General features: G+C 38.2%; 1 protein-coding gene across 1 annotated transcript in view; it reads right to left on the bottom strand.

Moving 5' to 3' along the window:
• eys (EGF-like photoreceptor maintenance factor) overlaps nt 1–15,906 on the bottom strand; it is a 159,481-nt gene that overhangs the window by 56,938 nt on the left and 86,637 nt on the right. Inside the window, exons 35-39 of the mRNA XM_084948199.1 lie at nt 12,485–12,675; nt 12,255–12,346; nt 7,839–7,989; nt 6,615–6,727; nt 6,066–6,322 (exon numbers count right to left, since the gene is read on the bottom strand). Coding sequence (XP_084804325.1) covers nt 6,066–6,322; nt 6,615–6,727; nt 7,839–7,989; nt 12,255–12,346; nt 12,485–12,675 — 804 coding nt within the window. The remainder of the gene's footprint in view (nt 1–6,065; nt 6,323–6,614; nt 6,728–7,838; nt 7,990–12,254; nt 12,347–12,484; nt 12,676–15,906) is intronic.

Below are 15,906 nucleotides of genomic sequence, written 5' to 3'. Positions count from 1 at the left end.
ACAAAAATTCATATTAACTACTTAAATTCAGAGTCCAGCCACATACTCACATATCTGAAACAAGAATGTAGAAATTGTTCCACAAACAGTAGTTGCTGATGAACAGTGATTTCATCAGTAAAGAGATACATGGCAGACAAGTTGAGCTGAATCTAGTTGATTGCAGCATGTTGGAATCTGTCCATGTTTATGAAATATCATTTGCAAACCTTCACCATTCTTTTTGGAGACAGTTTGCCTCCCACCGGGCAACCACTTGGTCACAGGACGCAAAAGTTAGCAAACCTTAATTTTTAGTTGTAGCAAGGAGATTTTTTTTCTTACTTTACTCTAGTGTGACAGCACCAGAGGAGGTACAGGCAGTTTTTATCTTTTATATGAAAAATTTGAGGATTTTTGACCAACCACAGATGTTATTCAAGTAATATGCTTATAGACATGTATACCTTACCACAGCTCTGACACTTCACGTTTATTTAAAATCAGGTTAAAGGTTAATCCGATATCTAATGTTTTCCTGCAGCAAACACTGTCTTTTATATGTGCTCAGCCTTACTCACATTATGCAGTATTGTTTCAAGGTTGTGAGGAAATGCATTCTCCTGTGGTCACATTTATGCAGCGTATTGTAGCCTGCTACTGGTTTGTGTAACTGGCTGCAGCTCTTTTTCGAAAATTACTGTTGGGCTGCTTGATTTGTGAGTCAGGAACTACTCTTGGACAGCTAATGCATTGTTAGTGGGTTCACTCATGGCAACAGGGATAACGCAATTCCTCTGTATCAGTCATTCGTGTCAACAGGGCATTCTGAAAATGGCCTTAATGAGCCTAGGAAAAGGATTCAAGTCGTACAGTAAGTGAAAATATCACCAAGGTGAATTGCAGGGTTTGACAATAAGGACTGTCCAGTGGCCCGGGGGCCCATGGGACACTGACTTGGTCCAGTTTAATGATCAGTCGCTAGACCAACACCAGAGATGAGTTTCCCGTCATATCGTTTTTCACATAGTTATATTCCTTTTTTTTTTTTTTTACTTTGCTTGGACTGAAGAGCCGCTCAGAGACTTTCCTACCCTCACTGATTTCCTGACCAACCAGAGCACACGAATCCTCCGAGTTGCACATAGAATTATGTGGAGCAGACATGACAGCCAATGCTTCAAATTACACAGAAAGAGAAAACAAAAATTGTGTTGCTTTTGTTGTGGAAGGCGTGGTTTCCTTGGGGGTGAAAATGATAAATCAATCCTATAATATCTGTTGGCAATTTCTGAGTAAGGAAGACTGAGCTGGCTCATTTTAAAAGGCACCAGCCATTACAGCAAACACACACTAGATGCCCACATAAAGAGCTGCCAGCACCTAGCCAGTGAGTTGGCAAAGCAGGAATCTGACAACCCCTCATCAGGTCCAATTAATGTCAAACACGAAACGGAAACAAAAACAGGAAAGGTTCACCACAATAATGTCTTTTCATTTTTTTTAATGGTTTGTTATTTCTCCCAACTACATTTATAGACAAGGTTCCCACTTTCTGATAATATCATCTCCATGGTGGCACATTCGGCATTTTATAAGATGATTTTCTAACAAATATATTTGTTACTGTTATAAATAAAATCAGTATAATTAACATGATTGTTTGGACTGGATAAGGTCAAAGGAAAAGATGTAAAAAGATGCAGATAGATACATAAAAAGGCACTTTAGGGAAAAACAAAAATGAAATGAAAAAGCTTCTTGGACTGATGTTGTGGTTAAACAAAAGTAGTTAAGGACTCAATTGAAAAAAACACAGCTTTCATTGTATTATTCATTTCTGGCCAACATCCAAAACCATGGCTTCAGATTCCCGAGAAGCAAAGACACAACTCAATGAGCTAAAAGCAGGAGGTCATGATCAATACACACCAAGCCTGAATAATGGTTTCACCTTTTATATCTTCTTCTTTCAACTTACTTCAATTTACTCCATGATGGGGTGTGTGTGTATAATTTTTGTAGTGTCTTTTAACTGATTTCTTGCATGCTTGATAGAAAGTCTTTGCTGAGATCTACTACCTACTGTGCCTTCTCTGAAGAGACAATTTATCATACCTTAAAACTCCGATATGCTCAGCTGGACTGCTTTTATCTTGACAAAACCATGTGATGGGTGGCTACGTAATATCGAACACTCACTGAACCAAAAGCACTAGCCTGGATTATGGTACACCCTACCAGCGGAGCACCTCCAGGGCCAAACATAAGTGAATGCACTCAAGCTCCTTAAGTAGGAACTGCTCATATGATTCAGACTAAAGCTGACTCCGATGTTTTGGGTCATAGTCGTTATTATATAGCATTTTATCAATTTTGTGATAAAAGAGATGTGTGCTGGCTGCAAATGTAGAGCCACATTTCTTTGTTGACTGCTAACACGTGTAGTTGTGGTTGCAGTTCTAATGGAGCTGTGACCAAGTATACATATAGTACATACATACATACAGTAAACACATTCATTATATAAAAAAAAGCACTTATGATCTATTAAAAGTATCATAATTATTACAGAAAAATAATAATTCGGAAAATAATTTAAGGAATGAAAAGCAAAAGGGTGGATTATGAATGATAACAATATAGATTTCAGTTTCCTTCATTTCCTTCTTTTTCTTCCTGTTCCTTTTCTTTTAGCGTAAAAAAGTATATTTCTGGAAGACATTTAATGAACCATCCACTTACAAAACAGATGATGATCAGCATGGGGTGCCTTAAGAAAAATAAGTGTAATTTCAAACAGTATGTTTGTTTTTTTTCCACACTGAATAAATCTATTGCCATTACAAAGAAAAGCTACTGTCTTAATTTACTGAGACAGAGCACTGGGACCCTTTAACTTCACTGTATTACTTCAGTCTTACATGGCTAAGTAGGCAAAAACTATGGCTCAGATGAAATTAGCCACTCTCGTGTCGTGATTCATTCTTAACTGTTGGTAACACAATACTTCCTGGTTGTTGTTATTATTATTATTATTTTTGGATATGTGAAGTATGACATGTCAGCGTTTCATCTAGGACACAAACAAGTCCACATCATTAGTCACTATGCGGTATGACGTGTCTATAATTAACTGAGAGCAGGGGTGACTTGCTCCACTGTTCTCTTGTGCCCATTACTTAATTCAACAAGATGTGAAGACAAGGTTGTCACCTAGCAAAGATGCTGCAGCAATTCACATGCACAGACTTTGTCAGCATGTAAACAGCCCCGGGACTCTGTCTGCGGGCGAAGAACTAGTCTTGCAAAGCACATCATACATGAGACTGCGCTCTGTTAAACCTGAGAGACTAGACTGCTTTTGAGGAGGCGCAATTTCACAAACTCAGCAGAAATGACACCAAAAGGCCACTGCTGATATTTAAAGGAAAAGTTTATGACAAGTTGAGGAATAAGCAGGAACTCACTGCTTGGAAGGGAAAGGCTGAGGGGGCACAACCCGTGATCGTGAGAATGTATCATCAGCTCTAACATAACAGTGGATATATTTTATCATGGTGGGAATTTACTACATATAATATGTAACAATCATGTCATGTAAAAATGCAGGCTTGATTTATCAGGGTTCATTTCCAATTACGGTACTGAAGTCAGCCTTAAGCTTGCTCATGTGCAGCAGCTACAAATGATGATATTTTGTGACACTTTTTTTTTTTTCCTGAACTTGAAATGGTTGAAAGAACAAATGAGTCACTGAATGAATCATATTCTCTGATCTCTACAGGCTGTTTAGACGCTGGCCAAAGGATCTTTAATAACCGGCTTAACAAAGAAGCATCTCTGTCATGCGAGCAAAGGGGGGACACTGCTTTCCTCGACATAGCGCTCTCCCACGGGAAAATCGAATCAGTGTGAAGCCTTAAAAATAGCATCACTTTTGTTACAGCACCTGGAGAGAAACATAATATTTCAGTTGATTACTTAAACACCTGTAAATTAGCATTTTGAGAACACATGGCAGATGTGTCAAATCAGGGTGCCAGGTGCATACAGGCTGCTCCTGCCACATTAATGACTGTTAATATTAGCTTTGAGCAGCGTTCTGTCAGGATTCCACATGTTTCATAAACATAAGATTATGCCATCTGATTTAGTCATTTACAAAGGTTGCAAAGGTGAACACAAACCTAACACTGTTTTTGGAACAACTTTAGCGCGAAGAAGAATGTAAATCTCTCAAAATTTTCTCTGCACGTATCACATTTAGTGGCTTCTGTTATCAAAAGATCCTAATTTAGTTAAAGCCCACACAGAGAGCATTCAAACTGTCAGAGAACTGAGTTTCTCAGAACGAGTAATATCTTCTCACATGGACACAAATAAGCAAAAATTGAAAACGATTCACAACTGATGGCTTAGATTACCTTTTGAAATTGTTTTTATTTTCATCCAGCAGAACATTGCTTTTGGTATTACTCACAACTGAATGTTGACTGTGTCCTCTCCCTTACCCTGTCTAGCCACCTGTTCTTGCACATGGCACCTGCAGCTCAAACAATAAGAATGGCAGGTTTAACACTCAAAATGTATCTGTTGTTATTTTTAAAACAAGAGATTAGGCAGAAATGGACAAAGAAAGGCTTCAATTTTCTTTTTGTTTATCACTGTGATTTTACAGAAGGAAATAATAGGCTTTACAGGAAGATTCTTATCGACTGTTGTTAGCTAATTAAGCTAATGTTAGCACTGTAGTTGCTAGTTCCTGTATCATGATTTGACATTTCACCCACAAATTTTAAAACGGCACATCTTCTATCATCAATAAATAGTAAAGAAAGTTTTCAGGTAACATATTTAACTACTACTCTTTATTTTTTAATAGAATTTTTATGTTTGCCTGCTTTGTTTTCCACTAATATCTTAGAGTGGATGGGACTAATTGATAAGGGGATGCAGTGATTTATGGCTTAAAATGAATGTGCAACAGGTTCCACCTATTTCAGGCAACGATGTTGGAGCCCCACAAATTACTAGTCATATGCTCTCTTGCCTCAAAATAAACATTATTTTTCTACTATAGGTAGAAATCATCCAAGGAACCAGCACTTCTTATACTTCTGCTCCTGTTTTCTTGGTTCTGAAAGGACAGCCACTGATAGAAAGAGGCTAAATTGATACCATTTGATTTCCAGTCCTCATTACATTTACTTTAATTGCCCACCATACTGTAACAAGAAACAGGTCAAACACACCACAGTTAATTTAACAAATGTAATTAGCCATCAACATGTTTAATTTATATTAGAAGTACAATACCCTTTTAATCCGTGTTGAAATGTTAATCATATATTGTAGCTAGACTGCACTGCACACTGCTATCACAACACAGAATTTGAGATTTCTCTCAGCAGCTTGGCTTGCGTTATCAAGTACACAAACTATTAACTCACACATTCTAGTGTTACTTCTGTTATCCCTGACAGGAACTGACTACGATGGCAAAATACAGGAAGCATTTTTTTTTTTTTTTTTACACTTTCAGGATATCATGCATGGCAACAGAGGGATGTCAGGAGGTACATCAAGAGAACTGTGAAGGAATCTGCAAAGGAACAGTTACTTGGTATGTGCGTGTAGTACTACCGTCTCCCTAGTATTAGTGTCGGAGTGTTTGGTACAAAATAAATATTTTTTGGTTGGGACAGACGTGAACGCTTCAGCTGAATGTTGAACAAGTGCTGCAAGGTCACATTCTCATTCTCAGCATGTTCTAGGGGTGAACTTAGAAGCACACCAATGGTTCGAGCTGCTTATATAGATCTTTCATTTCATTAATCATATACTGAATAATTCACATCACTCAAAATTCCTAATGCAACCGACTATTCTCCCTCATAGTGAAACCTATTAGCCAAAGAGGCTCAGCATATATTAACCAACATAATTTGTTGGCTGTCTCTTGCTGATTCCACTGTAGAGGTCACAGTACAGTAGGTTTTTAAGCTTTATACAGCCTGTGTGTGTTCTATGTATTGTGCATATGAATGTAGTGTAAACACTACCAGGTGAATGCAAAAGCCTACCTTTTTCACAAAACGTTCCAGTGAAATGAAGCGGACAGTGACAAGAAAGCTGAGCTTCACCAGGCGGCTGCAGCTGAAGGCACGTCCCTCCATTGTGGCAAAGACTGTCGCGGCAAACTTGAGGTTCATTCATTGGATGTTCTGGTGCTTGTGTGGGAACTGCCAACGTTGTTGCAAACACTATGTCAAAGGTAGGTGATTGAGCTTCCAGACTTGAGGAACTTGTTGTGGAGGCTTGTATGGCATGCACAGTGAATCTGGAAGATTGATCAAAAGTTTGAGTGGCCAAAAGCCAATCTGACATAAATTATACAGGCTTTTAAAAATTCTGATTTGAATTAAGTGAAATTACTCAGTAAATAAGAGGCGCAGTCATTTAACAAATAGACATATTTTTGACTGCAATCCCAGAAAGAAGTAGAGAATTCAAGTGTTATTTGTCATGATTACAAGTCAGTTTCCCCCTGGCTTCGGACAAAGTGTAATGCACCTTGGAAAAGTGAGTACAGTGTTTTTAGCAATAAAAACCAAAAAATGCAGAGACTTTACCTGCATCGAGCTATGTTGCTGCCAGCAATCGCATCCGATGTGTAGAAGCTCCTCAGTTTATTAATTTCAATGACTTCAAGACAGCCAGTGTAGTTGTGGAAAGGTTCTGCTTTCTTAAAAAAATATCACATGCAGATAATGAATTTTATTCAGAATCTTTAACAAGCAGTAAGTTAAAAAAGAAACAAACAAACAAAAAAAATTGTTATGTGGGATCAGGCCCTGGAGCCTTGCCTCACCTCACTGAGGACTTCGGTATGGTCATGGAACAAGACTTTTGAAAAACTGTCAGACTCCCAGAAAGGAGAAGCAGAGCTCTGCTCACATTATATGCAATGAATGCTACTGACCCAGTTAGGCAGTGGAAGGAATATATTGAGGATCTCCCTAACTCCACTGACATGTCTGTGAAGGAAGCAGGGACTTAGGAACGGCTTGGCCATTACTGAGGCAGAAGTCAGAGTTGTTTTGGTTGACATGCCCCCGCAGCATTGCATGGAAGTCAGGGACAGTGCATCTGGATTGGGAAACTAGAGATTTTTGGTTCCCGTTTTCCAAGAATAAGAACCAGAGGGTATGCTCCAACTTCAGGGAGATCCCACACCTCAGCTTCCCTGTTAAAGTCTATGGAAGAGTAATGGAGAAGAGAGTCCACCTGTTAGTCAAGTTGTGAGACAGTAGACCAGCTCTTGACCTTCCCAAGAACACTTAAGGGTGCACAGGAGCTTTCCTAACCACTCTAAATGTGCTTTGCAGACTTAGAGATGGTATATGACCACATCCCTTAGCTCTGGGAGTGTAATTCATCTGACTCATTGTTGTGGGCTATTCTGTCCCAGTAAACGATAGTGAGAGCTTCCTCCTTAATATGTCTGGGCTCATCCTTAGAGACAAGAGGTAAGGGGCCTGGCCATTCAGAAGGGATTCAGAATATAGCAGTTACATTTCTACATTATAACAAGCTAGTTGAGGTGGTTCAGGCATCAGACTAGGATGTCTCCTGTGCACCTGCTAAGTGAAGTTTTTCAGGCAGGTCTCAACAGGAAGAGACCCTGGGGCAGACCCAGGACATTAGAGAGATTATATCTCTCACTGGGTCTCAGTTTCCCCCTGAAGTGCTGGAAGAAGTGGCCATGGAGAGTGGCCTGGACTTCTCTGTTTTGACTGCTGCCCTCATGACCCAGACCCATGTGTGGATAGGTGTATAGTAATTATAAGTTGTACCTGACTGGGAATAAACTGTTGTGGCAAACCCCCTGTGAAGACATTGTTCGTTCTTTGGATCATGTGTCCCAACCAGTAATTGCTTGCAGTACTTTTAATTTTCTCATGGCCAGAAAGAGTGACCTCTGCTTCACAAGGTGCCAGGCGTTGTCTGTAGAACAGTATGAACACATCAGATCAAAATGTATAAGAAACAGAGGTACACTACGTGTGAAAAAATGTGTTTTGTATTAATGTTGTAAACAAATCAAACATTGTGCATTATCTGTATAGAAGTCTGTATAGATGTTAGATGTTATTTTCTTGTATGCTGTGGTACTATGGTAGATAATTAGCATATCTTCCAGTAATTTCAGTAAATGCTGATGGTAAAAATCTTCTCACTAATGACATTTTGAACTCCATTTTGTTTTTGTCGAGGTGTCCTATGTAAGTGCGAGTCTCCACACAACTATTTTGGATCCACCCCACAGCCATTCATAGATTTCAAAAACCAATTCTCCACTCTGCAACAACAGGGGAGAGCAGATAATTACCTAAGTGCAGATTCTGGACTAACCAACTGCAGCTTGAGGGTACTCAGGCCACAGATGCACAGTCCCCTCTACTGCGTCTCCTGATACTCCTTGTTCCCTAAGTGGAAGTTAGAAGGCCCACGAAGCAATCTAGTCTGATTTGTTAAGCCTGTACTTTGCAGGCTGTTGCATATGCCGGCTAAACACTCGGGGCACTAACTCCGAGCTGCATAAGTCCTTCCTCCAGAGCCAGCATGGAGAAGCGGTTAATTTAGAAGCAGTCTGCCAGAGCGGCCTGGCCAGCAGCCAGAGGGCACTGTGTTCACTGTCCTTGAGAAGTCAGCCCCACTGGGTTTCTATTTAACATATTGAAAAGCGTCTTTGACGGGAAGATATATTAAAAGTCTATAATGAGTTAGGCGGTGATGTTGAGGATGGCCGTGGTGGTGTAGCTGTGGGTCAAATCAGACAAAGATGGACGGACTCAGCCATCAGACAATTACAGAGAATTTGCTTTGTGACACCAGAAACTATTTTTCCACACTCCCAACCCTCTAGTTATGACAGCTCTCTTTCTTGCAGTGTCTCAAGGGGTTGGTACCGAACATTATGATTGATTTCTACTGCTGCTGTATTTTTCTTGTAGGAAAGAAAGAAGGGTGGAGCCCTGTAGCCTCTCAAACCTGACTGGTCTCTTTTATATTTAGAGCAGTGCTGCTTTCTGCCAACCCCCTGCCAAAAAAAAAAAAACCATGAGGCAACTTTCCCACTCAGCATTGTTCTAGCAGGAAATCATTTGGTAAACCATACTCAGTCACATTCAGTATTTCAACTTTTATCTGTTTGCATCTCAAAAAAAAAGTCATAATCACCAACCCAAAATTAATTTCTGTCTCTGTCTTACAATCTGGAACTTTTTTTATAAGTCAGAAATGCTCAAAAGTCATTGTAGTCTCTACTCAAATGCACAGCAAAGTGGTTTGATATGAGATGCTCTCTGCTTTGTTTCAGCTTCCAGTTCATACATAATAAACTCTGTGTCTTGAAGCTAGACCACAATCTTTCTTATGTCAGAATATAATGGAAAGGGCTGGCAGCAAGACTGCACATGGGCTTAGAAACAATATAACTAAAGGGGCCACAGCCTCACTTTAAATCATTTAAACATTGATTTTGTGCTCGGCTCTTGCTTGTTAATCTTTTCGTAATGAAAAACTGCAAATGAAGACTTTAGAACAGCCAATAAAACACGGCTAGTGATCACTAATGCATTTTAATAGGCACATTCTGATGCTTGTTTTAGTTCTTCAAAATGAAAGCCCATTTGCCCATTTGTAATAAAATCTAAATTCTTAGTCTGGTGATTCCTGCCAATTACGTATTTTCCCCCTGTTTTAGTTATAACCTTTCTCTAAAAAAAAAAAAAAAAAAAAAAGAGGAAAAAAATCCACCACACTTGGGATGACTGAATAACTAGGGATCAAGCTAATACCACCTGAGGTGCTCACACAATTCAAAGAAAAATTGTATATTACCAGGCCCTAATTAGCTTATTGTAATTGCACTCCTTTTCTCAACAGGGGATGCACTTATGCCTGAAACAGAGACATATTAAAATGCATCTAGGTTGATGTCTATGTAAATGCACCCTGTCAATTAAAAGATATAACATTAAATTGCAACATAATGACATCTTTAGAAACAAAAATAGATACAACTGAACAACATTAAAATGAGCTGACTGAGCATAACATCCAACAGCAGTGCGTTTACAGCCTGTTCTGGTATATGTGTTTTCTTTTCACCATGCATGCAGTACAGCTCTTGAATCTTGAGCCACTCTATTCAGGTCCAATAATTATTAAGAATATTGAAACATGCACACATTTACAGAAATGCAATATACAAGGCAAAAATACTTTTGTATAATTCTAACGAACTTGTAAATCAATATTTCATATAATCAGTTTTATTCTTCAACACAGCCTGAACTCTCCTTTAATTCCTGTAAGTAGTTCTCAGGAATAAATCACCAGACGTCTTGAAGGACATTTAAAGCACTTCTTTGGATGCTGGCTGCCTTTTATTCTGTTCTCTGTCAGGATGGTCCCACACTAATTCATTAATGTTAATGTCCAGGCTCTGGGGAGGCCAATCCCTGACTGATAGTGTTCCACTGTATTTTGTATTATCTGGTATAGTTTTACTGCATTGGCCACGTGTTTGGGGACATTGCTATGTTGAAAAAAGAAGTTGCTGGAAATCAGATGCTTTCCAGACAGATAGTTGAATAGTTCATCAAAATCTGATGATACTTTTCTGTGGTGAGAACTAAATCAATTTTGCGAAGATCCTCAACACTACTGGGTTAAATGCAGGCCAAAACAATGACATACCCTCCAACGTCTTTTACAGATGGGTGTAGATACTCATTGTTGACCTCTCTTGACCTCCTCTGTATATACTGACCAAGGTTTGAACAAAAACTTTCAAATTTGGATTCATCACTCCAGAAGACCCACTGCACTGATTTTCATTCCAGTTCTTCTCTAATTTGGCATGCCGCAACATTTTCTCCCTTTCCTTAGACTGGCTTCTTGAAAGCCATCCTTCCACTGAAATCATTTCTGATGAGATTTTGGCAAACACCAGATGCATCAACTGAAGGGTTTGCTGCATCTCTCAGGTCTTGTGTCAGGTTTTTGCTGGACTCTTTTTATTTTTAAGTATATGGCATTCAGATACTGTAGATAGTTTTTTTTAGGCCTCCTCATGTCCAGTTTCCCCTCCCCAAAAAAATGTAAGGACACTACACGTCATGCTGATATATGCCATGTTTTTGGCTAATAGCTCATTGAGAACCAAACTGCTGGTATAACAATACAATATTATGTTTGTGAAAAAATATGCTGTCTTTTTATTTTATCCTTGAATCATTCATATGTCAGTATTAAGTGGGTAACGTACAAAAACATTTCTCTGAAAATGGTCAGACAAGGACAGTACTGAAAATGAGTAAAAAAGCAGCCAATTTCAAAGTCAAACTTTGAGAGACCACAAGAATATCCACGTTAGACTGGTTCAAAATATGACAGATATATCCTATCAGGACCTGGGGACTTCTAGTCCATTGTTCATTGTTCACTGTCTTTTTTCCATCTCATCTATATAATGCAAAAACAAGTGATGTGTTAGGAACTCAAGCTAGGTTCTCCATGGCCTGTTTCATAGCCAGGTCTGGCAAAGTACTTATGCTACAAGATACACAGACCTTGTGGGTCTTTAAAATGGGATAATGTTTCTCTGCAGTCAGTATTGCTTTTGCCAGCTTAAGGCTCAGTCAATTCAGTCTTCTATAATGAGTGACAAAATTTCTTCATCTGTAGCACAAAACTGAAACATGTTACTGGCATAGTTTGGATACTATATTCATTTTCTGTAGTGTTGTCTTCAGTACTAAGAAATGCTGCTTTATATGCTATTATATTACATATTTAAAACACAACACAAAAGGAGCAAAAGCCTCTGTAACATCAGTTTTCAATACATTCAGACTTTCATTATATATATAGTGTTTCACTCAGTATATTCAAGTTGCATTCAATGTATTCAGACTTTCATTCAATGTATTTGAATTTCACTGAATACACCCAGACTTTAATTTCATACTGTGTATTCAAGTTTCTATCAGTATATTCAAGGTTCAATCAATCAACATATCCAGACTTTTATTCTTATATATATATATGATTGCTTCATAAAGGGTAGAGGGAAACACAGATAGATAATAACAATAATAATAATAATAATAGATTGCATTTATGTAGCGCTTTTCGAGACCCTCAAAGCGCTTATGTAGATCTCTACAATCTAAGACTTGATAAAAAAATAGAATACATACCTGATATTTACAATGTGAACTGTGCCATCATTAACATGAATTAATGTAGTAATCCACGTAACCTCTTCCTCTTCATTACAGCAAAAAGCATACTGAAACATTAATAGGGAGCTTCATGGGCTTTTTATTTCATTACAGAATATTTGTCTTTCGAGAGCAAAAATGAGAAAATATACTCATTCAGACAATACACAACTTGAATATTGTCATACACAATAAATTTAACCTACCTGTAAGATTCCATCGAGGATGAAGAGTTTCATGAAAAAGAAATCACCGTTAACAGGTCCTTGGTCCACATATAGTATAGTTCCTTGGGCCACAGTGGTTTGAAATCTCACAGTTATGTTGTTGAGAGTGCTGAGGTCAATACCTGGAAACTCCAGGTATGAATTCCCAAAATAATGAAGGTAGCTTGAATCTAGGACATAAAAAAGAAAGACAGATCAATTGGGAGGAAAAGGTAAAGGACTGAAGTTTCCTGTAAATTCCACTGAGAATCTCGACTGATCCCTGAAAAGAGAATTCAGCTTTTCATTTGGTTCCTCTACAGGGAGGTTTAGTGCATGGAGTAGGATAAAGAAAAGGCCCTTAACAATTTTAAAGATTCAGAATGTGACACCTGAGCAGGGCAAGTGGTTGCGCCACTTCTACTACGGACTTCCTGTTTTTTCTGCCTCCTTCACGAATGTAGATGCAATCTTTATCCATCAATTGATCTCGGAAATATGGATGGAATACATTAAAAAGAGATGAGAGGACAGTCAAAAGAAGATGCAAAAAGTGAATAATTACTATTTTGAAAGCAGATGAAAAGACTTTAAGGACTCTTCAAATATTTTCTCTTTCGCTCACTGTACACTTATACTATAAATAGTCTTATTTGCCAAAAAGCTGTGAAGCATGCAAATGGCACTATATTAGGTAAAAAAGGAGTCTTGGCTGAAATGAACATATTCATACAAGTTTATTACATGCCTCATTTTATAGTGGAATAACTTGGCTTATATCATCCATGAGAATGGGCAATTATGGGGTATTTCAGTAAAAGTTCCACTGCCCGCAAGCTTATTGGGGGTAGTGACGCTGACAACTTTAAAAGACTGACTGAGACTGCAATTGGAGAAAAGCATTAGGGTGCTCATGCTCAATATATTTCTCATTTGAAGGAAATATTGGAATTTGTTGCAGAAAAGTCAAAGCCGAGAGCCTGTTAAAATGAAAAGCGTTACTGGATGCACCTGTCTCATACTCTATTGGCTCTCATCTTAGTTTAAGAAAAAAAATATACATATAAAATTTTAAACCAGAGAAATCAGACACTCCTTTAAAGTTGCTGCAATGATTAATCGGGCAGTTGCAAGTGAGACCTTTATCAATATTTGTTAGACATCAAGTCCTAATAGGCCAGACCTCCTTTGATCTGACAGCTTGCCCCTTAGGACATTTGGCAAACAAGTTAACCTAAATACCTCAATTTTCTTTCAAGAGAAGTATGGCCAATACCCTGAGGAAAAACACACAATAACATAAAGTAAGAATTATAAGGAACAGACCTACTGTGGTGTGTGAATTAATGAGGATAAATGCATGCAGCAACAATGCGGTGCTGTCTACTGCTTCATTCCTGACAATAGGGTTTGCCAATGCTGATGATGGAAAATTACCCCTCAGAGACAAAGCTATTCATTAATTTTAAAGCCTTGTTTAGTCTGATGTAGTCTTTGATGCAGTCTGAGGCTGCTGCCAGGAGGCAGTATCACGCCTCATTAGCAGTTAGCTTCAGTCTTTTCCTTCAAAGGTCTCCTGTTTTTACCACTACCTTACACTCTCATACCAGATGTTTTTTGGGGTTTTTAATGCGAATGCCTCAAGTAACCAGTCATGCTAAATCTAAATAGTAAATGTACACAATGCAAACTATCTTATATTTTCTCACTTTCATATCCTGATAATGCACCACTAGGTTTCTCTTTTTTTAAAAAAAAAAACCCACAGTTAACATACTGCTGACCAAGCAGTTTGCCACTTCTGGGAATATTGGTTGATACAAATCTCTGAGATCAGATTTAATTAGGGCCCGTCTTAATACATGACCATAAAGGAGGTTAGAAAATTGGTATGAGTCATATTTAATGTAACATAGAGTGGTGGAGCGCCATGTTGCAGCACAAAGTGTAGGTGGAAGCCAGACAGGTTAAAGCAGGAGATATTCAACTAGAAAAATATATTTGGAGTAAATGTGAACTTAAGATCACTTAATAGGAGGATAGACTCTGGGAGGTGAGAATTAATTGATATAGACTTAATGTCCCATTTATTTAAAAAAGGCAGGATATAAGTCCTGTTTGGTCCCTGATTTATTGGCTAAAGTAATAGACTGACTGATTGAACTTGTCACAGGACAGAGATATAATACTGCTGAGGATCATTCCAGGACCTCTGCAATTTCAGAGCCCTGAGGGAACACAAAAGGTCATTGTGTACTTGGGAAAACTGGCTGAAAATATCTTATATTCAATATACCTAATACAAGAAGACTTAACTGAATATATTTACACTGTAGACAATAAATGAATCCTGTAGAGAATAATTCCTAAATATAATGTGTTTTTAAATGTAGTGTCTAATTATATCTGTGTTGTCTGGTTTTAAAAATAACAGATACAATTACACCAATGCACTGCACTGACAGTTACTGTACAGAAGCAGAGGCCATAAACTAGAGTTGAAATGATAAATTCAGACACTGCCTTTTTCATCTCACTGAGCCTTTCCCCCATGAATATTCATAACTCTGCATATCTTTTGAATGTCAATATGACTCACTGGCAAAGCTGTGTCACTGAATATATCAGAATAGTTATAGGCGCACTTACCATGCACCGTCATCTAAATTACAAACAAACTGAGAAAAAAAAAACAACCCAAAAAACAAAACATAAACGCGTGGCACTGAGAACAAATGCATGTGCGTTAAAAGGAAGATTAACAAGGTGACTGCCTCGAGACAGGCACTGCATGTTTGAAGTGATTAACTTTTCACTCATCAAGTTGATTTTGAGGAACTTGAGTAATTTCAGTTTTGCTACATGTGGCAGGAAAAGATAACAGCTTCACCTGTGCTGTAGTGATCACTTCAAGGAAAGTCAACCAAATCGTGGCTTAGCGGCAGTAAGCCTCCCTCCACCAGCAGTGTCCTTTCTAGATTCCCACACTGTAGAGAATAAATACTGTGGAGCTCATCATTGCACGTGGAGCGAGAGGGGGAAAAACATATAAATAAATAAATAAAACCCTGAAGACAATCACCTCGTTCTGTGAGGTTTATTCATTTTTTGTTGCTAGTACTGCTTTGAAACTGAACTAAATCAAAATAAAGATGAAGATATTTATCTACTGGCAATATTAATACGTTGTTTAATTTACCAGAAATTCACTATCCACTCTATATTTAAATTCCCATTGATTTCATATATTTGAGAGGTTTGGGGAGCAGCTTTAGGTTTAAAGGAGCACTGTCTGAGTCTATTTCAAGCACCACCAAGGGCACTGCATGTGTTTAGATGGTGACCTAGTTAGATAAACTCATGAGTTTCTGGGTCCCCTTACTTTAAAACTTATTTACCTTCATTATGCACGTATCGCATGT

Source organism: Perissodus microlepis, chromosome 13, assembly GCF_051167445.1.
Source record: "Perissodus microlepis isolate ML-2025 ecotype Zambia chromosome 13, ASM5116744v1, whole genome shotgun sequence".
In the NCBI taxonomy this organism is placed as follows: Eukaryota; Metazoa; Chordata; class Actinopteri; order Cichliformes; family Cichlidae; genus Perissodus; species Perissodus microlepis.
This window is presented reverse-complemented; position numbering and strand designations above follow the sequence as displayed.